The sequence below is a fragment of the Dermacentor andersoni genome, chromosome 6, assembly GCF_023375885.2.
Source record: "Dermacentor andersoni chromosome 6, qqDerAnde1_hic_scaffold, whole genome shotgun sequence".
In the NCBI taxonomy this organism is placed as follows: domain Eukaryota; kingdom Metazoa; phylum Arthropoda; class Arachnida; order Ixodida; family Ixodidae; genus Dermacentor; species Dermacentor andersoni.
This window is the reverse complement of record NC_092819.1, coordinates 56,245,928-56,273,790: the sequence shown is the minus strand read 5'-3', so window position 1 is coordinate 56,273,790 and position 27,863 is coordinate 56,245,928. Positions and strand designations below refer to the sequence as shown.

Sequence of the window (27,863 nt, the reverse complement as noted above, 5' to 3'; positions counted from 1 at the left end):
TTTAGATGCTCTGGTCGGTGGAGGTGGTGGTTCTGATGGTGGTTGGACTGTGAACAGAAGGTTGTGGGCAGGTAGGAGGGTACATGTGCGACGCCAAGATAAGGACGGAGGGAGAAGAGATGGTAACGCATGTTAAGCGGTTGGCTTAAGATTGTCATCAGGTGGCGGAAGCGGAGTAGAGACGTCACATGTGCTTGGGGTGGCATGATACACTTGTGCTTGGCCAGCCACAATGGCAGAGTGGATGCAAGAACTTCACTTACACTGATAACCACAGGTTGTGGGATCTGTATGATTTCTCAAACTGATGTTTCATTTCATGATGTGTTCCTTTGACAGGGAAATAACATACTGCACAATGGTCATTGCCACAAACCATAGATTAAATATAACAACTCTAGAGGAACAGCTCCCACGCATTGAAACCGGCAGCTGCAAAGGCACTGCCACATTGCTACTCTGTGCAGGCGCGCAGGCACAGATGATGAGATTCGGTCCAGACCAGACGTGCAATCAACACGATCCCGAGCCTCCCTTAGCATGGTGGCGACATCTAGTTCGGGCGCCTGTTAAAGCATCCTTTCACACACCGTAAATTTTACATCAACATTTTATAAAAGCCGTCGGAACATTCTGAAAAATATATGAAATGAACTTTAGACACTGTGAGTACGTACGTGCTAAGTGTAAACTTTTGTTTTTGCATCATAATATGAATATTTTTAGCGTTATCGAAATGAAAGGTAGCAACATGGCAACGCCTTTGCGGTTGCCACTCTATTTCTCTAGAGTTAGAATACTAACTCTATGCCACAAATGTACAGCAACGTCAGGAAAATATGCATTAATAAATGCTTATGGCTTTTTGCTGGAACAGCAGAGACCCAACAAGCAAAAGTTACGCTGATCCCATGCACTGTGGGAACCGACGTAAGCGAAGCATTCCGTGCTGGATGCTTTGATTGACGATAATTAGCAGTGATGTTGACGGCTAAAGCTTAATTTTTTCAATATTCAGTCTAACACGAGAGTGGTGAGTTGATGTTAAACATTACCTTGCGTGCACCACTGCTGTTTGTCTGCATAGCACACAGAACACACATGGAGACGTGTTTACTTTAGGTGTTGTTGTGCACCATATTTCACAACCTCTGAGTGGGTTGAGCACAGTAATTGCCTCACATGGCACATCGCGTTGTGGCAGAAATATTAAACTTGAATTGGATTAGGGGGCTGTACGTGCCAAAACCAGAATTGGATTATAAGGCACGCCGTAGTGGCGGACTCTGGATTTGTTTTGACACCGTGATTCTCTTTAACGTGTCCCAAAATCTAAGTGCACATCCGTTTTCTATTTCGCCCCCGTCGAAATGCGGCTGCCGCGGCTGGGATCAAATCTGCGAACTCGAGCAATGCCATAGCCGCAAAGCTACCGCAGCGGGCACAGAAGTGTTGATTTGACGGTCGGCGCTTCTCTAGTGTCACCTGTACACTGCGGTGCGCTTTAATTAATGCGGCTCTGCTTCTGCAGGCCCTGTGTAGTTTGTCCGCTTGACATATTTGCATGGCATTTATTTTTCAGAAACAGCAGCAAGGTACTGTACGGCACCTTGAACTTAAGCTTATCGAGTTTCCCGGCAACCTAAACTTAGGGTAATAGGGTTTGCTTGCCTTCTCATGTCACCTCCCCCCCACGGTTGTCCTTTATTAGTAGAAAGGGAAGCACAGCAGTTTCTTCAATGCTTCTGAGGTGAGTCACCGATAATTAAAGCTGTCAAGAGGCTATTGTTGGCACCCCCTAGGGAGCTCCAGAGGGCATTGTGCACATTCAACCCGGTGGGGTGAAAACCAGTTTCTAGTGTTGCCTTGCTCCTGTCATGTATAAACACACTGTGACCCCCCCCCCCCCCACATGGTGTGCCTGCCAGCAGCAGCAGTGGAAGCAGCAGGGGGAAAGTCAAAGGAAGAGGCGAAGAAAGCTTCGCTTTAAAAGCCCCTGTTTATAGAGTTACAATTAACTACCATTAGAACTGATTTCTCTAATGCCTCTGATCCACAAACCCTAATTTTATCCTTCCTCCCCAAAATTAATTTTTGCCTAGCACTGTGTTTCAGTCCAGTGATTCTTAAAGGGACACTAAAGCGAAGCAACAAATCAGTTTACGCTAATAAAGTGTTGTTTGAGAACACAGCAGGCAGTCATTTCAATACAGTAGTTTGATTATTAGATGAGAAAATGAAGGTCGAAGTATCAGTATTCGAATTTCGTGCCGAAACCCCGACGCCGGTACGTCGGTGTGACGTCAGGGATTCCAAATTATGTTTTTGCATTTGGGCCATGTTGGCTGAGTAAGGGTTTCTAAAACTTGCCATGTTTAATATTTGGTTCCTTTAGAACACAATGTACTCAATCTGTACCGCTATATAATTAAGTAGGCCCAGAAGATGCCATCAAAATCCATTACGTCACAGCGACCAGGTGTGGGAACTTCAAGGGGCGTCGCTACCCGTCTTTCGTTCTTGCGCATTTTCTGGCTTACCAAACGTCTTATCGTAGTAAGAGCGGTGTTTTTTGTGTCCTAGAGTGGTAATTTACTGATGCAGAATAATTTTTCCCTTTAGTCTCCCTTTAAAGACAATGCTAGGTTAAAGGTTGAGGGCTAACATGGCTATAGCTTTCTATCAAGATACAGGGAAAGGGAGCCTTGTAAGCTTGTCCCGGCTTAATATTGGCGTATGCTGTCTTTTTGCTTGCACTGGTGAGGCATGGCCATTGAGACACTGAACACCAGACGTTATGGAAACCTGTCTTATCTAGTGCACTGCACACAAACCCTCTCAATTCGATATGCTTAACGCAGCTGTGCTCCCGTGTCGAACAACACAGTCATAACCATATGTTTACTAATTTTTGCACAAGGTGCTGCATAACGCTTTTAGTGTCTCTGTTTGCCTTTACTTTCTAGCACTTCACTCCATGAGATGCATGCTCCAAGATTGTAGGCACAGTACTGCTACAGTAGTTGAGTACAGACAGTATTGCTTGCCATAGTAATTGCATGCATTGAACCTCACTAAACAAATTTTCCGTATCTGAAACAGCAATATTTAGGAAGCTACACTGCAAGGAGCCTTTGCTCATTAACAAACTAAGAAAAGAAGCAAGCCTTACCTATACGGGCTACTGACATGGTTTGGAAACTTTTCCTTGAACTTCATGACGCCTCCTGGCTTGAGCGGCTTCGGCTTCACAGGAGCTGGTAGTGGTTTCACTCGACGGCTGAAAAATGAAATGAAACAGGAGTTGACAGATTGCAGTCCCTTTTAACAGAAACTGTATTGTTTATGTTTACTTGTGTTTCTACTTGCAGTAGCATAATATGAAATGAACACATCATAATGTATAAAGAACTACAATAGCTTCACAAACGCAATGCTGTAAGAACAATGTTTACCACAGTGGGACTTTCATGGTAGAGTTCAGTGCTGATTAATGGTAGAGTTCAGTGCTGAAGTTCCCACATGACAAAAAACTAGATGAGCAACTCCAGTAGGGCCACTGTCTAATGTAAATAAGTACTCACTCATGTTATCATCATCGTCATCATTCATACCAATACTTTCACTCCCCTTCCCTCATTCCCAGCGCAGTGTAGCAGACTATAGCGCCACGGCTCAGGCCGACATCTCTGCCTCTCCTGTAAATATAATCTATCGCTCTGTTTCTCTGGACACTGCCTAATTTCAGCCACATGAATAAGGAAAGTACTAAAAACACATCAATAACATTTTGCACTCTAACAGGACATTATACGAGCTATAATTGCTCCGAATAAGAGTCTCTTTTAGGTAATAGTTGCTAGGCTGCTTATACCAGAAATTGTTATATCTGGCTATCTTAGAAAGCAAAATTGCATAAAAGAAAAAAATGCAACATTATTGAACTCTGTCTAGGAAATAGATAACTATGTCCTAAAGTTACAGCACAAGTCGCAAGGCTGTGAGTGCAGTAGATTTTTAAACATATATTCACAACTGAAACACAGTTAGCAATAACCGTGTATCTCACGCTCATTCTGGAAAATTTATTTCTAAAGCTTACATATCCAGTCATTTATACATTATATGTATTTAAAATATACAAGCATTCAAATTTTCAATGGCACTATATATGACAACTTTATAAGGTAAGCAGAGGAGCTGCCATGGCTGTTCAAAAAGTGACAAAAACGGAGTGTTCGTGGCATTCGAGCGGGACCACCACCTTAAAGGGAACAACACCTAAACAGTAATAAAAAGAACGTACCAGCAACACCTTCAACTTTATTGAGAAAAGAGGCTCCCCTGTGAAGCATTAGGCAGACATCTGTGCATATGAGCATAGCCTGCACACCGTGTCGCATCTCATCTGTGATCTATGACTAAGTTCGAACTGGGTCTTCTTGTTATGAGAGGACTGTACTGTACAATAGGAGGTTGCCCAATAACAAGGTTTTTTCTAGTTACTTCACAGCAGACAGCTGTGCAAATAAATCAAATGTGCCACATGTTTGCTAAAAAAAAATTAAATTATGGGGTTTTACGTGCCAAAACCACGATCTGATTATGAGGCATGCCGTAGTGGGAGACTCTGGAAATTTCGACCACCTGGGGTTCTTTAACGAGCACTTAAATGTAAGTACACAGGTGTTTTCGCATTTTTCCCCCATCGAAATGTGGCCGCCGTGGCCGGGATCCGGTCCCTTGACCTCGCGCTTAGCAGCCTAACACCCTAGCCTCTAAGCAACCGCGGCGTGCCACATGTTTGCTCAGTTCCTCCCTAAATCAACAATGCGTGCTACATCTGAAAGTACTGTACTGCTTCTTTGCATGTTCCTGTGCCTTTAAGTGGCCATGAAAGCATTCCGGTGCTTACCTTATAGTTGGCTTCTTTGCCTTGTTTGTAGTTGTCCCATTGGTATCAAGCGTCGATGGAGATGACTTGGTCCTCTGGTGGTTTCGGTTGACCGCAACTCTACTCCCACTGCCTCCATCCTTTGAACCCTGAGAACCTGAAGGGCTCACGGTACCATTCTTCTTGCCTGGCGTTGGGACCTTATACTGCACAACCAAAATATAAATACAGGGGGCTGGTTAGAGTGGTGTGCAAATACTTAAGTTACCAGAATAAGGTTTTTTTTTTGAGGAATGTACACATTCAAGAAGACCGTACTTACACCAGCGGAGGGAGAGGGAGGGTAGAGAGAAAGGTAGAGAGAGAAGCCTAGAGACAGTTAGAAATACAGATACTATATGTAAAGGGAGGGAGAGCTATAGAGATAAAACAGAGAGAGAGATGAAGGCAAACAAAGATGTAATATATTGATATATAAATCTTTAGGGTGGCTTAGGGGAGTGATCAACCGCGCTCCTGACGAAGTACAGAGTCAGCACAGCTGAACACTTGTCAACTGATCTTGATCGAGATGAGATCATGGGATTCAGAGAACTAAGTGTGTTGCACCATTGCCCCTATCTCTCCCTAGGGAGGACTTGTGCCTTGTTAGTAAAGGACCTTCGAACAACTAATCTGCCCACAAGATGCCATATAACAAATTCTTTGTTCTTAACAGATATTGCTTAAAAAGAAGTGCCTAGTACATTGCTTAAAAGAAAGAAAACAGCAAAAATTGTGCAGTTGGTTACTGAAGGCATTAAAAAAAAGTGATGTTGTACAGAAATTATAAAGGCTTGTTATCTCGAACCTGAAAGGCCAGATTGTATGAAATAACTTGAACTAAGGCTGACTGCCAGTTATTGGATCTTGAGCCCTACCATTCGTGGCAAACTAGCAAGTAAGCATGCCCAAATCCAAGCGTAAACGGAGGCATACCATTGTCTTCGTTATCAGTTTAATTTAACTCTACTGTGGGATGAACAAATTTTCTAGAGATATATAACCCTTGTTGTGTGTTAACTGAAGGTATTGTGTGCTCTTAAGTTCCCCTACTTAAGTGCACCACTTGATCCTCTAGCAACCTCTACTTCATTCTTCTTTCCTTGGCACTAGTTCCATAACTCTAATGCAGTGAAATTGCCACAGTAGCAAATTGCTAATTGCCTCTGGGATTGTTCCCTACTGAATAAGTCCACACAGATTCATAATTCGGAAAGATTTCTGTATCATACCTATTTGTATGGAAATCATGCCAAACTGATATGACGCCTGTACTAACATATGCGCAGTACAAAAGCCATATTAAGATATAAGGAACTACTTCAGTAGGGTGATATTAAGTTACCATGTGACAGAAAAGGGAAGAAAGGGGGTTAACCGAAGGGCCTGATTTTTATTAGTCATATCATAAGAAGCCAACAAACACTGACACCAAGGACAACATATGGGAAATTACTTGTGCCTAATAAATTAAATAAAGAAACGATAAATTAATGGAAATGAAAGTGGATGAATAGACAACTTACCGCAGGTGGGGAACGATCCCACAACCTTCGCATTACGCGTGCGATGCTCTACAATTGATCTACTGTGGCGCCGTTTCCCCATCCACTTTCTTGGGTATTTATGTTTCCTAGTAGAACCCTGGGAGTGTTAGCCAGCACCACCACTCACGAACCTTGGCGGCGGATGTGGAACGTGATTTTTTTGGGCGAAGGCAACCAGTCAATAAACCCACTCATGCTACCTCAACGCATCAATGTTGCCGGATTCGAGATCCTCGTTATATAATAATCGAGAAGAAAGGGGGTTAACTGAGGGGCCCGTTTTTATTAGTAATATCATAAGAACCCAACAAACACTGACACCAAAGATAACATAGGGGAAATGACTTGTGCTTAATAAATTAAATAAAGAAACGATAAATTAATGGAAATGAAAGTGGAGGAATAAACAACTTGCTGCGGGTGGGGAACAGTCCCACAGGTAGCATGTGTGGGTTTATTGACCGGTTGCCGTCACCTAAAAAGATCACATCCTCCCATGTTGGGTTCCCATGCTCCCATTCGCCCATGCTGGTCATTCGAGATAACCTTTATAGAGCCATCGAATGAGGTGATGCCAGTTGATAAATGTTTAACTTGGCAGAAGTGTCAAATGGATTTCTTAAATTTCAACCACAGATAACTAAAACCAATTTTACACGCCCGCAAGTTTTAAATGCAGGAAAGTCAGCTGCATGAGGCCACCAGACTAAAGTTATTGCATTAAACCTGGAAATTTCATGGTTGAACAGCTTTCATTTAAGTGCAACAATTTGAATAGTTCTTTTTGCAATAACCTCCGAAAGATACAGACTATAAACTAGGAGCAAAAGCTCTGATGGTATAAAAAAAAAAAACGGCCGTGGCTTAGCTTGGTTAAGCCTGGTGATTGCGAAGCAATAGTGTGTAGCCGAGCTGCATACTGGGCACGCCACTTAGAAAGTCGTTCTTCTCGTTCTTCTTCCGTCTCCGTAGCTCGCTGATGCTTCCTCTTTGCATTCTGCCGAGCTGCCTTGTTCGGGAGTTAGGCCGCCTTCAAGAGTGGAACGCGATAGTGTTATCGTACCCCGTTCGCACCGCCTACTCAAACGCGCTACGCCAGCCAAACGTCGCGATCGGCAAAGATAGCCGGGCCCCGACGCGCCATGAAGGCGGACGCGATCATGGGGCGAGTGGTGCGCCACGTGTCGGGGCAGCTCCGTACATTGCAAGGAGGGTGTCTTCTGTGTTTGCCCCAAGATGGCTCTGCGTGTGCGCAGAGCGCACAAGAAATGTAGTGGAAAGGTACTTCGCTACTCGTGAAACTGCGACTTCTGTAAGTTACGTGGTCATAATTACCGATATATACCGCAGTATAACTTTCTATGGCACGTTTCTAAGGCAACACCGCATTCACTAGAGGCGATTTTGTCCCGTTTTGAAGTAGCGAACTCGTGGCTGAGTGGTAGCGTCTCCGTTTCACACTCCGGAGACCCTGGTTCGATTCCCACCAGCCCAGCTTACAAGATGTTTTTTATTTATGAAATGACGTTACTTATGTGACGTCACTCTAGGTCACGTGGTGTGACGTCACGTAGCGAGGTCACGCTAAAGGTCAATGGTGCCTACCATCGCCTCGCCACAGAACGGGCTGAAGTGCGACCTAAAGTAGTATTGCTTTGCAATAAAAATAAAAAGGGGAGCCCTTTTGACGCAGTCAAATTTAACAATGAGGCATACACAGTATACAAGATCACCACTGACCTTAGTCCTTGCCTTGAGCCTTTCCACGGCCTCAGCGCTGGCCGGACTCTTAGGTATCCGATTCTTTTTCTCTTGGCACCACGCAATGTGTCGGTCAGCTGCACGGTCGCTGAAGTTGCGATTGCAGCTGGGGCACTCAACATATCCTGGAGGCACAAAGAACAGGTGAGGCATGACTACAACATCCTGAGCCATCGCCCATCACTCAGATGCCGCCCACTGCCTTTTTGTCAAAAAGTATCATTTCCCCTCAAAACATGCTGATAAATCACTCGTCCAGCAAAAGATTCGCATACCAAGCAGTGCCACAACTTATCCATGCACACCAAAGGCAGCATGCAGCAGTGGCCTTAGGTTGTGTTTCTGTTTGTTTGTCTATGTTACGAGTGGACGCACGGACTTGCTAGTGATATATGGCAAACACGTGCTGGCACAGGAGTTTACAAAGCATGTTGAGTACAGATCACTCTTGTCAATTCTTCACAATAAGCTTATGAACTTCCTTCTGGTCTTACAATAAGGCATATCCCAGTCCCATTTTCCTGACCATTTACATAATCTGGGGCAGGATGTCAACTTGGGCTGTAATGGCAAGCATGGTCAAACATTATTATACAAATTTAGTTGTGACCATAAATAGGGTAACCAGATTTACTTACTATGAGCAGATTTTGTCTTACTGCATTCACGGAGTCACATGTTGTTTTTTTGGGGGGGATGTTGTTTTGAGCTGTCTTACAAAAATAATGACAATTCAGTGCATATTCTTACAGTAATTAGTCCCTCGTACCACCAAGTGCATCAGCACTCAGAACTGGAGCCTAAGTAGCACATATATATGACCTGGTTTGCAATAATTTGGAATGAAAACAGACAGCTTGGAAGATGGGAGGGACTCTTTATACTGCATGCCAGCATAAAAGGTGTGGCAGATGGCATGCAACTTTTCTACGCATCATCCACTAAGCTTCATTCCGGTTGTTAAGTGGTCCCCTACAATTGCGGCTGGGAATGTCAAGCATCTGCAGTGAACTTGAAAAATTAACTTTTGCATTCTGAATTTAAGCTCTCCTTGAAAACGCCAACTTCAATCTAGATACATGTATATACACAGCAAACACTGCAGCAGTCAGCCTGAAAAACAAAAACAAAACAAAACAAATATTGGCACGGTTCTTGGGATCTCCACATTAGAGTCCATGTTTGATAGTGGCATGTCAGTCATTCTGAGCAGGAAATTCATTATGGACTGATATCTGTATGCCTTGAAACAGGAAAGTAGGGCAAACTTTGCAAATTGCACAAGATGACTGGATGAAAATAGCGGCAGGAGGGCAATGAACTTGCCTGCAGGCACTGCTGGCCGGCTGCCATTTGAAGCTGCGTCGGTTGACGGCCCAACGTCCTCACCCCGCGCGGCGCGAATTGTCCGGATGAGCTCCTCGTGCTTCTCTTTCCAGTTCGCCCTGGGCTTTGGCTTTGGCTGCAGGGGCAAATCATTTTGCCATACTCAAATTCCAGGTTGACATGACAGAGATGCAAAGCAGCAAAGCTTATGAAAGAGAAAGATTACTTTTTAAACATTTTTGTTGCTCAGAGATATGAAAAAAATATCACAGAGGTGAAAGAGGCACTAAATAGTTGCTGATTTGATTGACGAAATTTTGTGTCCCAAAGAAGAGCTTGGATTACGAGAGACATCGTAATGGACGGCTCTGCATTATGGTAATCTTGACCCCCCTGGGTTTGTCGAACTTGTCAATAAGTCTAAATGCATGAGCATTTCACACGCATCAAAATGCAGCCTCATCCTTTTAACAGCACAGTTCCATAGGCACTGAGGGAGGTACTAAAGGTGCAATTGGACTGATAGGTGGATGAGTTGGGAGTGGATGCATAGCTGATTAGCTAGGTCAAATATGCTAGTATCATTTGGGACCCCCACACTTAAGAAAACGAATGGCGCTTTGGAAATGATTCAGTGGAGATACATCTGCTTTGTCTTTTTTAAACATCGCATGATGCACTCCCCAAACTTCTCTGATGCAGCAAAATACAATTTTGGAACCTCAACTGCGTCATAAGATGGGAGAATTAAGGTTTATTTTTCACCTGAAGAACAGCCACCTCGCCTTAGACCCTGATCCATACATCAAACTTCTGATGCTACAATTAACTCGAAATTGTCATGCTGAATTGATAACACTATTAAGATCATGAAATAACATGTTTAAGTTCTCCTTCTTCTCTCACACTATTACAGAGTGGAACTTACTGCCACTATGTATGCTTCATAACAGCAATTCACTTGACATAATAACATCATAACATGTAATGTCGTTTCTTGGTCTATATTTTTTTATGTTTTTAAGTACTGCCTTTATTTTGGTAGCATTTATAGTCACAGCTAACCAGGTTCTAATCGTTGTGCCCTATTGCTTTGTTGTACTACTGTCTTGTAGTTATACTATTCCCCTTTTGCAAGGACTGCAAAAATTTGAAGCAGTTGTTGTCATGATTAATCAGGTGTTCATTGTGTCACAATGTATTTTTAACATTGTGGATGGTTTGTGATGCACGAGTACGTTGCTGTTAACACCAGCGCTTGTCGTATGAACTCTTTGATGCCCCTCCTGCAAAAGCCCACACACTGGGCCTGTGCTATTGTAAAAATAAATTGCAAAAATAAATAAATAAAAAAAACAAATACAAGCATTACAAGGTTTGGTTAGAGCAGAGTCGTTGATCATACTCCTGGATGTCTCTTTGCATTCATTTTGAGAAAAGAGATGGCCAGTCACTGAGAATTTCAGAATCAAAGACAGTTCGTCTTATCGTCAAATTAAATTACTCCAGAATGGAGAGCAGACTTCATCTATACATAGCTGCAGTGCAAGAACTTTGTACTGCTACAACAATCAGACTACTGCCAGACTTTCTTGTCAGCTGTGAGTTATGTTAGATGTCATGCACCCGAGAATGACACTGACAGGTTGCTGTGAGCAGGTTCTGTAGAAAAGTCTAATTTATTTCATCAAGTTGCATTTTCATTCATGTATAAGTGCAACATAATTTGCTCTACATAATTGTCTGTTGACTAATCTTGACAAATTGCTACCAGGATAGCTTACGCCAGCAAAAGTTAGATCTGCATTTTGAAATCAGTGGTGTCATTCCTTTCTGATGTTTTATGCCTTCCTTTTCCATTTCATTCATGAAACATTCATTCTTGGCAAAATAACACATTTATTCTTCTAGAATACCAATCTGTCAATTGACCTTGGCTTAGTTTTCAACTTTAGTGTACCTTTAAGCTTCCAAGCACAAGGGAAATGTGTATCATTGCCATCAAAACACTGTGTAAGAAAACTAATCCTTAATTGAACAGCCCATCCGTGTCATGTAAACAAACGTTCCTTAGCTAACATATGGAAATAAACATACGCATTTACTTCTGTCACCACTTTGAGTTCAGCACAATCTAGACAGAAAGCAACATGCCAATGCGTGGCACTTCTTGTAAAAGGACACGTGGATGACAAGCAAGAAAATGCCAGGTGTTTTGCCACCACATGAAAAACACCAGAAAGACTGAGAAATAGCTTCAAGTGATTGATGCTCGCTTGAAAAGAAACAAATGGTTCTTGGCAAACATCTCTGCCGCAGAGTGAAGCGAAGGAGCAGGAAAAGAACATTAGAGCAACAAATGTGTGCTGCTGAGTGAAGTGAAGAAGCAGAAAAAGAACGTTAGAGCAACAAATGTGCGCAAAGCTAGACGTTTGGCAATAATATGTGAAAGGGGGAGTCGTAAACATTCACGTGCTGGAGTTTTGCTTTGTTGCCAAAAGAAGGAGGCTGTGAAAAATTTGAACGATGCAACAATTTGTCCTTCAGAAAATTATGTTCTGTGCTTACTATTGTGCTTTCTGGTTATCATTTGCAAAAAAATTTTGAGGACAATTAAGGTTCGCCTTTAGGCACGGAGCAAGAAATATTTAGGAGTGGAAACTCCGCTGTTTGCGGCGACCAGTAAAGGTCACAAGCCCGCGGATATGTTTTCATGCTGGCGGCACCTGGCGGCATGGGAAGAAATTACCGCCGTTTCGGTTGCCAGGGCAACCGGTTGAGCGTGTTGCTCCCGTTCGGCCGCGCGCGCCTGACTTCTACCACGGAGTGGCCGGAGCTGCCGGAGCCGCCGAGCCGCCTGCCGGGCGCTGCTTTTTTTTTTTTTTCCGCTGCGGCTTCTACGACGCGCCGCATGGTGCCGCCACTGTATACGGTAGCGTCGGCGCATGCAACAATTGTGACTTTATCTGATCGCCCGCGCCCGCTCGCGCTGACGGGAGTTTCACCTCCTATATGTCTTACTCCGTGCCTTTAGGAAGGGAATGCGATAGCATTCAAAGATACCTAGCTACTCGTGCTTCGTGGGAACTGCAGCATATGTAACTGTAATGTTTACTACGCACATAGGCGAGCTTTCTGGTACAAACATGGCCTTTTGCGTGGGCCGATCTCGGTGGGAGTGCACGGCCACCCAAAAAAGTTTACACAATTTTCAGGTTTCCGTTATTGTTTCACACATTTAATATTTAAGTTTAAGAACACCGACAGTGCATGCCCTTTAGGTTAAGTCTGAGAAGACTTAACCTAAAGGGCATGTACTGTCGGTGTTTTGTTTCATAAAATTTGTTTGTGGGCTGTCATTCTCAAAATTCTGAAGAATAACTTTGTCAAGAATGTAAGACAACGTATGAGCAACTTTAGTAATAGAATGGTGTGGCGATATAACCCCCATATACTGCATGTCGTATATCAAGGCATGGCATATGAGAACACCTAAATATGTATGGAAATTTTCGCTAATGGACAAGAAAAACTCCACTGAAGGCAACACCGGCACCGGATTTTCTGCAACACGGGGCTTTTAACGCTATCATGTTAAAACATGAGTCACAGGTGTGAAGAATGGCTTTGGCAACACTAATTTGTAAAGATTACTATGCAACAACTGTGTTATCTGCATGAACGGTAATACAAGTTCTACCTCTCAGTTGATGCACCTTACTTTGTGTGAATTACCGTATTTGCACAATTCTAACATGCACGTTTTTAAAATAAAAAGTGCATTCAAATTTGCGTGTGCATTACAATCGTAACTAATTCTACTCAAAATCAAAATATGAAGCTTATTCGTATTATATATAAAAAAAAGCACAATGCGAGGTAGCTACAGCCAGGCTGCCATCGAACAGACATTTATTTATGCCTTGGTTTGTGGTCGGCATTTTCCAGTGTTTGCTGTACGTGTGGCATTTCTAACATATTAGATGGAACTGAAGATGACTTTCTGTGGTTGGGAGACAGCGAAAAGGAGGTGTCGTCAGACTCTGATAGCAACTGGCCGCTAAGATTCGCGTGTCTGCCTGCCTTTGTATGATCCATAATGTTGTTCCAGCACGACATGCGTCGACTCAGGTTTCATTACTTGATGTGCACAGTAGAATCGGCGCCAAGTTAACATTTTGGATATTTGGGAGGTAATATAACAACGCATTACAATCTGGGGCGCAGTAAAATTGTGAAGATGCGGTAACCCCGCTATACAGCAGTTATCAAGAGTCTTAATTACTTCACCTTTCCCATAAATAATTAGCATACTGATAAGTTGCCTATAAATAAGTGATTGGATTTGGGAAAAAAAATGAGTGGGTGTTGCGTGTGATGTTCACAACAACTGTGTCACTCATAATAAAACAATGCTGCAATAGTAAGCCAAGTCAGTCACCTTTGGTGTAGGAGAGGGACGCTTGGGTGCATTCTTGATTTCTGTTCCTTCAATCCTTTGCTTTGAAGAATCAAAAACTTTGCGGGGCTTGGATTTGGTTTTGAGGCATACTTGCTCATGCCGTGCCTGAAATACAGAACAGTAAGTGCTGTGCAACTGCTTCATGGATTAGCAGACAACTGTAATCCAATATGTATACCAAATGAACAAACACTCCACAAATGATTACAAATTTTGTCACTGGTTTCAACAAGAACTTACCAAAGCATCAGGACGAAACGTTCTCCCACATATTGAACATGGAGTTAGCGCTGTCTGTGTTGAGGCTGTAGAGATAGATGCAAGCACAATTTGTTTTGTGAATCGAATGGGACCTTAAATGTGCCACAATAAAGTAATGTGATTGCCACGATGGGTACAACTGCGCATACAGTGCTGGAACTACCTTCAAGTTTCATCTACGCACAAGCTGAAACTTTCAAAGCTTTTGCCCAGCGCACGCTTTCACATCTACGTCAGTCAACATATCTGACGTACAATGTAACGCAAATATATGCCATTCAAATTCACGAATGCTCTGCTTTATACCTGTACACCTCCCCTGCGATTCTTACATATACACAAGTATATAAATATGCACATTCTCACGAAGACTTCACCAGGAAGACTGAAATACTCGCAACGTTGTGGTAATGAATCGCGAGCAACTCACCCACATCCTCCATACTGCCGCTCGGCGTGTCGCTCACATTCTGCACAGTGAAGCAGCTGGAATGAGCAATGGACAAGTATTACTATCAGGATTGCGTGTAGAAAGAGAGAAAGGTTTATTAGTCAACTGGCAGGCTTCAGGCACAACACGATGACGTAGCAAAATGGTGCCACGCAGATCGATTTTTGACGTATCGAGATGCAAATCGCGCATTCCATCGGCAGAGCAGAATATACAGGCGAAGGAGCCGTGATCGCGAAACGTAGCGTTATATGCGAAGTTCAGCCGCGGTCGAGCAGTGTTCGCAGCAACGCACGTTAGTCGGAGGCAGCCGGCAAAGACAGGACAGCAGTCAACGAGCACGCACGTTTGAGACAACGCAGTCGCTTTCATGCCAAGGCGAGGCCAAAGCGAGAGGAGACACATTAACGACCGCCAGAGAAAGCGCTCAAGTTCTAGACGCCTGCCCATATAAGGGAAAGGATGGGCTATCCCACACAGTACCTCGGTTAGTCCACACCCAGCGAGCAAGTTGCCAAGCAGGCACACCAAACGCTGGCGACGGTACCACACCGGTTCTCAAGAGCCTGAGGAGTGCAAGCAAAATCCGTAGCGCACGCCGCAAACAATTCCTTTCGAGCAAATGCGTCCGCATCACCATGGCAACCGGAAGGCAGGCAACGGAAAACACCGCCGCGACGACGGCGTGATAGAGGGGGCGGGAGGGAGGACCTTTTACCTTGCCAGTCGCGCGAAATACACGTTGCACATCGCTGCCACGCCAGCGCGAAAGCGACAAGAACTGGACCTATAGTGGACACTTACGCCCCGGTCCACCTGGCAGGAATTAGCGGCTCCCGAAATTTAGGTTAGGAAAACTAGTCCCGAAGAACGGTGCCGACGCACTCTCCGAGCGGCTGCCGCGTACGGAGACCGAATGTGTTTTGTTTTTGTTGTCAGCGTTTGCTTTCGACCGCCGTAGCTCTTCTTTCTAAGGAATTCTTGGTATGGCAGTGAAGACCGCGCTAGAATTGCGGCAATCCAAAAACCAAACTAAAAGCCACGAGTTTCTTCTAAAATGCACGATCAAAATTTGCCCTGTTCACCGATTTTGATTTCTTGCGCTACTTGCGCTCATCAGTAACAGTGATTTTGTATTTGCCAGATACTCTAAGAGATGGCGGTACGATCGCAATAATCCTTCTCTTTCTCTCCTAGATGGCAGCACCCGCCTCATGTGGCTTTTTCTTTTGGACCGTCCGTGACCTCTCACCGTAAACAGAGAGCCTTTCCGTGCGTGAGAGGTTTTGTAACACGGGGTGAATGTGTGTGTATGTGTGTGACTTGATTTGACAGTGAGCCCAGCGCTCTGGATCCGAACTCTGCTACTACGCTTTCCCCGTACTATCGACGCAGCTGATGGACTCTGGGGTCGCGAGGAAAGCATCGAGGATTATCGTCTGTCGGCGAAGCTCACTACGTTCAGAAGCGAAAGGCTCCCTAAATCTGCAGGTATGTGATGGAATTTTTATTCTACCCCTCGATGAATCGCCAGCAACTAGGAGACTTCTCAAAGGCGCATAAGGAAGCGACTATCAATGAATAAGAGCCGAGTGACGCTATGTTTTGACGCCGTTCGCCTACGAACAAAAGCACAGCTGGGCTGTTGCCGAGGGCTCACTATGGCTGTGATTCTAGGTCATTTACATCGTCCGCCCAGACCTGCATTTTAGGAAGCTTTAGTTTAACTTCACTTTAGAGTTTTTGCATTGGTGCCCTCGTTGGTTAGTTTTGTGTTCTGTACTCCGCGAAAGCTGTCTTTTTTACGCGAACCTGCTTTTGATGTAGCGAGAACGCGCGCGCGTTTCGTTCTTGCGACCTTTGTGTTGATCGTCGTCTCAGTCCTACGGTTGGTAGGCCCGGATTGATGATTTTGTTCAGTAGTCCGTTGCTTTCAGCGAAGGCACACGTGCGGGTAAACGCAGGCGCATCAGTGACGTGACAGATGTCACACCGAAGCGCAAAAGCGCGACGTCTGGAGACTCCGCACCAGGTGCTCCGACCACCAACCACATCTGACATGTCATCGTCTCGGAACAGCTGAGCAGCAGCCGCGCTATCGATTACTGCTGTCGGTTTCGCTTTTATGAGGTGGCCGACGGGCTGGCTGTCGATGAAAACGCTTAGAACCACGAGCCTTTTCGCGCCTGAAATTCTGTTTTTGATTACCCGGATGTCAGTACGCGGCTACGTTGTTACAAAACTCAGTTGTAGTTACATACGTTCTGTCACGGACAAATTAAAGAAGGGGAGGAGGGGACATTGTCTTAATTGTTGCGGCTACGTGTAAAAACCTAAATGTGTGTGCATGTGTGTGAGTGCGTGTAGTGATGAGAGAGGGTAGCGTTGGAGAAAGGCGGGTGTTCGTGTGTGCGGAGGCGGGGGAGTGGGGGGAGGGGGTCGTGGTAGCAGCATTCAGAGCGTGCGCAAGGTTGCAGGCTACCCACATCGTAATCGTGCAGTAGTTCATATCAAACCATAAACTGAATCACCATTGTGGTTTAGCTGCCTATGCATGTGTACCCTCTATTACCGGGATTATATCAAAGGCGGGAACGACTGACATTGACATCTTTTCTTAATGCGCCGTACGTGAACGAACACGCTCTTACTATACCACCAGAGAAAGAAAAATCCTTTATATAACGGAACCAACTCGCAGAGCACGCAATAGAGTTATTTCCCCCTCCTCCTTACATAATGGAAGGAGGGAGAGGGGGATATTGTTAAGTATAGTTACTCATGCGCGCCTAACCCATTCAGTTAGTGGCCTGCCACGCTGTTGGCACAAGCGGACGTGTAACAAGTTTGTTATGCTCGTGGGCGCGCGCGCCCGAAGTGCTTTGTTCTCTAGAAAGCATGTGAAGGCGCCCTCATTTCGTGTCAAATTTATTTATATCGTTGATATGGTATCTCCGGTCCTGTTGCCATTGCGTATACTTGTCAGCTCACGCTGTCAAACGGACACTTCCGTTCGAAATCACACGGCGCACAATTTATTTTCCCGCTTCGCGATTCAAGCAACAAAGAGTCGGTGACAGTCCACGATTTCAGCTGGAAACATCTCGAAAGAGAACTTGTATAGGTGCGCCAGCTAATTAACGTTCGCCCACTACCGTGACGTCATGGCGGAGATGAAGTTCTTTCTGGGGAACTATTTCGGAACGCGGAGGCGCTGATGCAGCGCTGTTTCTGGGGTGGCGGTTGGCGCGAATTCTTACCATGGTTTTTTTATTCTGTGTTCCTACGCTCTCAGCGAGTGCGGGTGACCACCGAAGAGAGAACACAGCTATGTCCCCTCCTTGGCGGCTTGGCCTAAAGCACCGAGTCGTCACCATGGGCAGGACAAAGGCCTGTCCTAGAGATCTCCAGTTCTATCTATCCCCTGCCTGCGGTATGGATCAGTCTCTCGGAGAGGAAATGGGTGTAGCCGATATCATAGTTGAGAGGTAGAGGTGGACCGGGCCGTTAAAGCGATTCCTTTCGTTCGATTCTATTCCTTTATTATCGACCGGCTGATCCGCGTGAAACCGTAGGAAGAGCGCCTTTGGGATCACTGACGAAGCTCGAAACGGAAAGGAATGGTAATAGAATCGCTGCATTTACATTATCGCGATTCAAGTTATGTAATTAATGCGTAATAAGCGCCGGTCTACTAGAAAAACGCGGTGGCGGACGGCAGAGAATTAAACGGTGCGTTGAAATTGGGAAATCTACAACGGTATCATCACTTAGGGGTCGCTCACACTACGCCGAACCGACACCGATTTCGGTCTGCCGACTCTCGGCGACAGCGTTTTTTACGTTCGTGTCGGCGCCTCTGTATTACAGAGGTCGAGCTCTTCGCCGACCGTCGGCAGATTGTCGGCGTCGGTACAGTCAGTGCATGACAGAGGCGCCAACACGAAGGAAGAAACGCTGTCGCCGACAGTCGGCAGATCGAAACCGGTGTCGGTTCGGCCCAGTGTAAGTGAGCCTTAACTGATGCACTTGCGCGATGCCGAACTGGGAGTGCGAATGTTGAACCGTGTGTGCGGGATACCAGTCCGACGTGGAATGAATGACACACAGTCTGTTGACTAACCTCCGTTTTGAATCCCTTATCTTCGTTAGTCTTCGCTTGCGTTACTAGATGCCCTTGTGTTATCTACCAGATGCGTTGTGTTATCAGATGTATTGTGACGGGCTGCAGACCCTACCGCGCTTGATAAGTGGCGCTCGTGCGGAGAAATTTCAGGCAGTTTTTGCTAGGCTGTGCCCTCCTGCAGCAAGCAACAATCCTCATCCTCCTCCCCTTGATGCACTTGTTCATTTCTTTTTTTTACTTGTGCTTTTACGAGCGTCTTATGCGTGAAGATTCGAGCATGCGCAGTAAGCGTTACGTGCGAGTCCCGTGACCCGCCGTGGTTTCTCAGTGGCTATGGTGTTGGGCTGCTGAGCACGAAGTCGCGGGATCGAATCCCGGCCGCGGCGGCCGCATTTAGATGGGGGCGAAATGCGAGAATAGTGGAGGACTCCGGAAATTTCGACCGATGGGGGCGAAATGCGATAACACCGGTGTACTTAGATTTAGGTGCACGTTAAAGAACCCCAGGTGGTCGAAATTTCCGGAGTCCTCCACTACGGCGTGCCTCATAGTCAGAAAGTGGTTTTGGCACGTAATACCCCATAATTATTATATTATAGTGCGAGTCCCGTGATAAAGAAAAGGAAAACGTCGCTCCTTCGCCCGAAAGGCGAAGCATCGATTGCGATAGCAAATTAGTAGACAGCTATACGAAGTACGGATAGTAGTTTTATCGGCCGTATAAACTCTTAAAGGTTCGCCTTTAACTAAATTAAAAAGCATGGTGTCACGCGCACACAGGCATACATAAACACATCTCACTTGATGAGCGCGGGCACTAGTGAAAACGTTGGCTTGAGGAAGAGCGGCAGCGAGGGGCGAATCGACCTTCGTGCTGCCTCTCGCTTCAACGCGAACTATGTGGTGAGAACACACCGCCTACGAAGCTATCAGCCCTCGACGCACCTAGACCTCGTACTCATCGCAGATTGCTTTCAAGATGGGGCCCGCGCGGCCACGCTCAGCCGCGCCATAAGCAGCCGCCGCAGGAGTAAAACGCCCCTCCGGTGCCTTCCGCACGGTGGAAGACGGCGCGCTTCCTCCCCGCCTTCTTCCCTGGCGCGCGGGAGACAAAGCCACCGTCCTTGGCTCACCCTCATACACGCTTTCACACGTACCTAGAGCATACGGCGCGCGGCCACGCTGTTATCGCACTCGGACTTGATACGGAACATCACGGCGACGCCGACGACTGCGGCGGAAACGCGTCTGGAGTGTCCATGTAATTGCTATCGCAATGAAACTCGATGAGCTGTGGTTATTAGTACAATAACTAAACGTTTAAAGCTGAAAGTCGTTATGACGAGATTTCGTTATAGCGGAGAATACGCATCCTTCATGGCCAACCAGAGTTCGGTACGGTACCGTAATCGTACACGTCGCGTATCTCTCGAGCTAAATTAACGTATCCCGTTTTTTTTTTCGATCGCTCTGGCAATGCGTGCGTTTGAGTTTCACTAAAGCGAGACAGTACATGCGTACTCGCGCAGCCCCATTTGCGCCATAAACCTTCGTTCTTTTTGTATCAAAGCTTTCCTTGCCTACCTCTATGAAAAAAAAAAAAAATCAGAAGGAAGTTTGTATTTCGTTTTCTCTACTGGCAATCGACTTGTTAATGCGAAGTTAACGAAAGTAGACTTTTGAAAGAGCACTTTTTAAAAATTAGCCATGAATAATTCAACGTTCCCCTTTGAAGGCGCTAAGTCAAGCAGAAAATCTGCTAAACTGAACCCAGCATCTGATGCTGGGTTCGCGTCGTGTGTCTGTAAGTCGTGGCAGAAAGAAAAATGGCGCGAGCCGCCGTGCTGCCTTAATTCAGCATCGTCATTGTCGTCGGCCGAGCTTATCGCTTCTTGACAGAATATTTTACCAGCCTAAACTGATCTTAGTGTTTATCCTTAGTGTTCCTTGAAGGCTTGCTTTCCTTTGAACGGCTTTTATACAGTATTTTATAATATATACTTTTCGTTCGCAAGATGGGGTGAGCTGACCAAGACAGGGGTAATTGGAGGTCGCGGGCCTTCGTCCTTCATGCAGTGGACACAAATAGGCTGCTGCTGCTGATCATTTCAATTCTCCAAGAATTTGCGCAGCCCCCGAAGATATATAAAAAGAAAAAAGAACTGCCTTTTTCACTATACATACTGAAAAGGCTACGTCATCGTCGCCCAGCAAATATCAGTTTTTCGTTGGAACTTTGTGTAGAGGGTCCGATATGGTACTTGTGCGCGCGTACACGCGCACACACAAAGCTAGGCTCTCGTAGCAAATGTTAACCTGAAATTTGAATGTGAAGTCCTTGACTCTAAGCCCCTCCTACCGACAGCGGCCGCCATTACGGCATGGCGCGTGTGACGTCACGAGTGGCAGCGCCGCCTGCTCCGAAACTCCCGAACCACGTGCCGAGGGCGGTGCAACGGCGCATCGCCAGCGAGGGCGCCGTCTATGCATTGTGTCGCAGCAATTGTTCCATTAGGAGGACTGCGTGTGGGGCAAGTCGGAGCGGATTCGGTATAACTGATGCGCTAAAGTAACGAGGACACAGACAGCCCTTGTCGTTCCTTTGCTTGCGTCCGTTCCTTTCGCGCGTTAGGAACAGAAAACCAGAGAACGCCTGCGCCAACCATCTCGGGTCGATAGCCGAAACACATGCGTTAACGAAACCACGTTAGAAGCGCGCGGAACGCGGGTCGTGACGTCACGGGTTAACGTTACCGGACTACTATCCGTACGATTTCAGCGCGATATATATAAAAAAACGATCGTCTATAATATATTTGCCTCGCCGAATGCGTTCAAACTTTACAAGGTTGCTATGGGGTGCCTACGGACGAACATGCAGTGCAAAGTTCTGGTTCGAAAATTTGGCGTCACGGTTCGTTTAATTAAAAGCCTGTGCGCCTCTATCTCCTCGCTACTGCGTATTGACGGCGCTCTTGGTTCGCTGCACGTTTAGCGGAAGCGCGCGGGCCGGCGCATTTTCACCGTGGCGCAGCCAGCGAATGGTAAACACAGTGAGTAAGGGCTTTTTGAGATCAATCATGGAACTGCTCGGGGGCGGCGTTCGCGGGTGCCGGGTCCCACGACCCTCCAAACTGCTCCGTTGTTTTCTTTCATTTTTTTTCTTTAATTCGTCCGCCTTTCTCGTCGCTCTGTAGGTGCACCGCAAACAGCGGCAGTGCAAACCCGGAAAAACAAACAGAAGCATCTCGCTCCATAAATTTTTGTCCGCCGCGCTCACGCCGAACGTGTGTCAAAACGTGACGCTTAGAACTGCGGACCAACCGGATCCCCAAACGGGTTGCGGCGCTTAGTCGAACCGAATAAGAAAAAGAAGGAGATAGGTATATATATAAACACACACACGCACACGCACACACACACTGGGCAAACGCAACCAAATCATCGCTTCCGCACTGGCAGAATTCTCTTTTTTTCCTACGCTGGCGCCGTGCACGTTGCTCTGTCAACAGGGTCCTTCGGACCACCAGTGGCAGCCAAGCGGGGGAATTCGCGAGGTGGTTCCCTTCAGTCTACGTTTTCTTTCTTTCTTTCGTTCCTTTCTCAAACTGCCGCTCTTCAGACACGCTTCCTCGGTTCCTTGGACCGGGGCCAAGCGTCGCTCGGCCGTGTGCTGCTGCTGCTGCTGCTGCTGCTGGTATAGAGCCACGCGCCAACCCGTCGGCGAACTGTCGCGTCGGAACAGGCGTTGATCGACGTACGCCGCGGTCCGGTAGCTGGAGCGCGAACGAACTTGGGACTCGGGCGAAGGGAGACCGGAATGCTTCGCTTCGACGGAATGACTCACACTGCGGTGTTCTTTTCGAAAGCTTGCGAGTTTTCAGTTTTGCCGAGTGTGTTATTATAGGGTATATCGCTTCTACAAGGGCGCGCGAACTCGCGCGCGCTTTTTGGGATACTACTAGACTTTATTTAATGGGCTCCCATCTGTCGTATTACAATTAATGAATGCTTAAAAAATTATTATTTTTTTGCCCTTCTTCTCTCTCACCTATCGCATCCCCTTGTCCCTCCCCCAGTACATGGTAGCCAACCGGAGATAATATCTGGTTATCCTCCTTGTCTTTCTCTTTGCCCCCCCCCCCCCTCTCTCTCTCTCTCTCTCTCTCTCTCTCTAAATGAATGCTCGCGGGCCTTCATCGTAAAAAAAAAAAAATCTTCATAAGTGTCCTGTCGAGCTAATTGTTTATAATTAACCGTTGATATTCAGTGTGCTGGTGCTGGGCTGTCTATGGCCGTCAGTAGGCTGGTCTGTGTGACCTTCTAGGTTCCTTCTCTTTCGTACCCCGGGGCACAACCACAGCTCGTGGGCAAAGAGCACCGTGGTCATTTCACTGGGTCTCCGGGTGCGGCGCCTCGGGCCCTGGTGGTTACGGAAGGTGCAGGGCCCGTCCCATCCCGAAGGCTCCGGAGAGAGACCTCTTCCACCAGAGTTACGTAACGAGTAAGGGAACATGCGGACACACTGGGAAATTACAGAGAACATGTGTCCGGTCGGAGAAGAGATTTTCCGGGCTACAAAAGATGGAGAATGGGTTGAAGGTAAGGGGGAAAGTATGGGGGCTGTCAGGTGAAGGGTGTGAATGAGTGATCGTGTCCGTTGTATTATTATAGTGGTTGTGACCCTGCATCCCGTGCTCTTTGATGGTGAAGTGGGCAAAAATGCTCGATTCGGTCGCATATTCGCTGCTTGACTAGTTTCGAAAGTGCGGTAAGTTAACTAATAAGCTAGCTGTTCCTACCTAACAGCTTGAAACAAAATCTTAAACTAAGAAAAACACTAAAGAGGAAGAAGTGGCAAATCATAATGAAGTGATTACGATATAGACTAAGATGGATAAATGGATACAACTTTATTGAACGTCCGGCAAGGTTGAACGCAACCCGGGCTCAGGTCTCCCACGGGCGAACGTCAAGGCCTTGCCTCAACGCCCCCTCACGAGCTTTCTGGACTGCCCACGCCTGGATGCCGAGGTCTGAGCTGCTCATAGCGGTGGCCCACCTTGACGACAGGGTCTTCCGAGCAACTACCATCCTTCCTATATCTACATTGCACTCCTACAGCATGTGTTTGAGTGTCGCTGGTCCTTCCTAGCACAAGCTAGGAATTTATAAATTTGTAACGCATTGTTGCAACTTGTTAACCCAGCATCCTTGTAAAAGCTCTGCTGACGAACTTTGGAATTTGTGTTTGTTTCTCTCTAAACGTGGACATTCTATCTATCTACCTGGCCATCTGTCTGAAGTACCTAGAGTTAAGAAACTAAGAGGCTGGCACCGCGTGTGTTGCTCTGATAACACTGTGCTTCAGGTCAGCGGCAACCAAACGAAAATACGCGAGGTCGTGTGGTTCCGTTCTGTTTACGTTATTAAATAAATACATTAGACTTGCCTCCTCCAAGTTGCCGCTCACACTGCAACTATTTTCTTCTGTGGAAGCAATATTTAAAAGCTGGAAAGAACTTGAAAGTCTGCATGGACTCGAAAACGGGCGTACGGCTTTGCGTAGACGTATATATACATTGACGTGACGTCAGTTCAAAGGCTCATATATATATATATATATATATATATATATATATATATATATATATATATATATATATACTGACCTCTCGTACGTGTTCCACTAGAAAGCAATTTTACACTCTTGACAGGTATTCGCGGTGCGGGAGATCGGTTGCGGTTTATGAATCGGCATTTTTCTCCAGGCGTTTCGGCACCGTTAGAGAGCCTCTATCTTTTACGTGGCCTGGTTGCCTATTTTTTCCAGGTTGATGTGTGGTCATTCAACCACGCAAAGCTTGGGCGGCCGCGTTGAAGTGACAGGCGTTTTCTTTTTTTCTTATCTTTCCTTCAGCGTGAACGAGTGCAGTATTACGCTTTCCGCTCCAAAATGACGCCCGCGAACGTGCGCGTAAGCAGGAAAAGGTGGCCTGCCTGCACGGAGAGAAGGGAGCCGAGATCTTGGCATCCTCGTCAGCATCATCAAGAGCCGTCGGCTGTCGCCTTCGGATGACCGCGTTTGGAGTTCGCGTTTCCTTGCGCTGACATCTGTGCCTTTACATTTGTTTAGTGGGCAAAAATAAAACGAGCACTCGTCTAAGGTGGAAAGAAAAAAAAAAACTGTATTTAAGTCATGTTTCGGGGCCGCTACGGTTCTCTCTTGTTCACAATGAAGAGCAACGCGAGATGATCCGACTGTCGACTAAATAATCGAACGCTCTGGCGTTGCTCTTCTGAACAAGGGGCCAGTAGCGCCCCCCCCCCCCCCCCCCCACCTTGTGAATTAGCGAGTTTGAGTTAGTGAGTGAGTAGAAGTTGGAAAGGTTTGCATCTACTGTGTTCCCGTAAATAATAAATTGTTCAGTAATCAACAGGGAACACGAGGTGAAATGAAAAGCATTCCGGCATGATAAAACACTAACTTTATATATATATATATATATATATATATATATATATATTCGATCATTGACGAGTGCTTGTTTTATTTTGACCATGCACCACCGCCGCCTCACGAGCTTTCGTCGAAAATTGCGCGACGTTTGCATAGGTTGCCGGCCTCCCGACTGTACCGGGGTTACAGCTGTGATCAATACGAATGGGAACACCACGTTCATCAAACACCTGCGTTCAAAGATAGCGTACTTGTCCTTCCTTTTCGTGCTGCAATCGTGGGAGCAGAAATGGACAACCTCTTCAAGTCATGAGGGCTGGGAGCACTGATCATTTGAAATAGAAAGGCGGCTTTAAGCACATAAATAAAGTACGCAGGAAATGATGTCGGTACTAACTGTACGTGCTTACGTGTCATCGTAACGCGTAAACCAGGGCGTAAGACAGGCACGTAAGAGGTACATCCCGTAGTTATACCGTGCCGAAGACCATCCCATCATTCGGCGTCCCTTGAGCGCGAAACGTCTCACTCGAGGTAACGAAATAAGCCGACTCCGCTAGTGCCGCGTGATTGCGTGTTCTAATGGATTTATAACTAGAGTGACGCTCAGCGAGCGTCCACGGAGTAAGCTCGATGGCCCGTCCGAGCGAGATATATGTGCGCCCACCTGTCTTGGGCGTCGACGCCTCGACGCCGCGTGCCGTGATCGGACCACTTCATCCCGATGCCGCCGTTGTTGTGGCTTTCGTCGTGTCGATGATGCGGCGGAGGAGGCTCTGTCGAGAGCAACTCGAGTGGCGCGAAGAAACAAGGACCACCCCACCTGGCGCCCTGGTGCGAGCAGTCCGGACGCCGTCGCAGGGCGAACGCGCTCACCGACAGCATTGCCGGAACGCGTGCGCGCCTTCTCTTTTCTTTCTTTCTTTTTTTTGAAGTCCTCCGCGAGTGCTGCCTGACTGTGTACTACACCCAGTGTGTTGCGAGTATACACACACGCACACACACATCACTGGGCGTGAAGGCGTTCTTCGCTCCAGCGAATTTTGTCGCGGTAGGGTTCCGGCTTCGGTCGAGCGTGTAGAGACTCTCAGTACTTCGCCACCGTCACACCGTGCATAATGCATACGAAATCGGCGCGCGGCTTCTTGCCTGGGGGGAGTGGGGGTGGGGGTTTCTATTTTTAAATGCGACGCCCATGCACGGCAGCGCGTAGCCGTGTGTAAACAGTGGCATTATATGCGGAGTATGTGCGTTCACTATACGCTACCAGTGACACTGTATCCGAGTGACAGTGTATTCGGATGCTACCGCGACAGAATGGCAGTATATGTGGGGTACATGTTTTCGTTGACAGTATACGCGGAGGCGGTCGGGACAGCGAAGCGTGCTTGCAGTATCGGTGTATGCGTTCAGTGTATTATTTCAGTGACCGTATATGCGGATGCGGTCGCGATGGTTGATGGTATACGCGTTCGCTGTATGCTTTCTGTGACAGTTACGCATGCTGATGCACTCGCGTTCCCCGCTCTGCGTAGTTGCGTTGATGCGCAGCTTATGTAGAATCGCGTCTTGCCGGTGCGATGCGCTTTCTCTGAAAAGCAGGGTGGAAGCAATATTTTCGAAGTGTCGCATTCCTTGCGGTATACGGTGAATTACTTGCGCCGCGAATCGCATGCAGCGAAGCGACGGGTTCGCATACTATGCTGACGCGTCGCGCCTTCGGTAAGGCGCGCCTCTTCGCGGTGAGGAGCGTTGACTTGGAATTCCCGTCCAAAGCGTGCAGTATGAGCCGTATGTGCCGATTGCGTTTGATGATTCAGTCCTTTCATGAAGTGACTAATCGGTGAATGAGTTGGTCGTCCCTTCTATAGAGTGATTTATCGATCTATCCATTGGGGACTGATTATTACTTTTTTTTTTGACATGCGAATTGAAGATTTTAGGTTCGTATATTTAAGGAAAGATTCCGATAGAATTTTCGCCGCCTGTAACTCTCAAAAGTATAACGTGATTCTCGAACGCACCACTTCAGAGGGGGGGGGGGGGGGCGCCGGACAGTTGAGCCTTCGCCCGCAAGTGAGCGCTTATTTTATCAAAATCGCGACTGGAGCTAGGCGCCTTTGACTCGTGCGGCACGCTTAGATCACGAGGCTGTCGAGGCGTTTTCTTGGAGATCGAGTAAAAAAAATCCTTGCTCACCAAGAAACTGCGTCTGATTAGATTAGCGAGTCGAGCTGGGTGCGACGCGACGCCGCGGTGCCATGCCATCTTCTGTCGGCATGCATGCTGGCACGGTGCCTCCAAATCAGTGGTTTGCTTTCGCCGTTTCGCGAGAATGAGGCGGGCAGTTCGCGGCCGTGCATGGCGGCTGATTGAAAGGAATCGCGAAAGAGAAGCGCTGTAGCCGGCGGCAACCTAAGAGAGCGCAGTGGTAAATGTATACCGCTGTCCAACTTGAGGAGAATATGTATAGATGCACCCGCCAATTACGTCCGCGTGCTTGCATGACGTCAAGGCGGAAGCGAACTTCTTT

At 46.7% G+C, this 27,863-nt stretch overlaps 2 protein-coding genes across 7 annotated transcripts in view; one reads left to right on the top strand and one right to left on the bottom strand.

Annotated features, from left to right (window-relative positions):
- The window catches only part of LOC126522832 (uncharacterized), a 39,123-nt gene extending 12,738 nt beyond the window's left edge, over positions 1-26,385 (bottom strand). Inside the window, exons 1-8 of one of the 5 annotated variants that reach the window (XM_055066577.2) lie at positions 25,998-26,385; positions 14,724-14,779; positions 14,273-14,337; positions 14,012-14,137; positions 9,571-9,706; positions 8,224-8,369; positions 4,916-5,100; positions 3,173-3,280 (exon numbers count right to left, since the gene is read on the bottom strand). In XM_055066577.2, the coding sequence (XP_054922552.1) occupies positions 3,173-3,280; positions 4,916-5,100; positions 8,224-8,369; positions 9,571-9,706; positions 14,012-14,137; positions 14,273-14,337; positions 14,724-14,779; positions 25,998-26,215 (1,040 nt within the window). In that variant the 5' untranslated portion in view covers positions 26,216-26,385. The other 4 variants (XM_050171662.3, XM_050171665.3, XM_050171663.3 and 1 more) reach the window with 4 other exon arrangements.
- Oatp30B (Organic anion transporting polypeptide 30B) overlaps positions 16,003-27,863 on the top strand; it is a 253,853-nt gene continuing 241,992 nt past the window's right edge. For both annotated transcript variants that reach the window (XM_050171658.2, XM_050171656.2), the window contains exon 1: positions 16,003-16,235. The gene's annotated coding sequence lies outside the window, so the exon portion shown is untranslated. The remainder of the gene's footprint in view (positions 16,236-27,863) is intronic.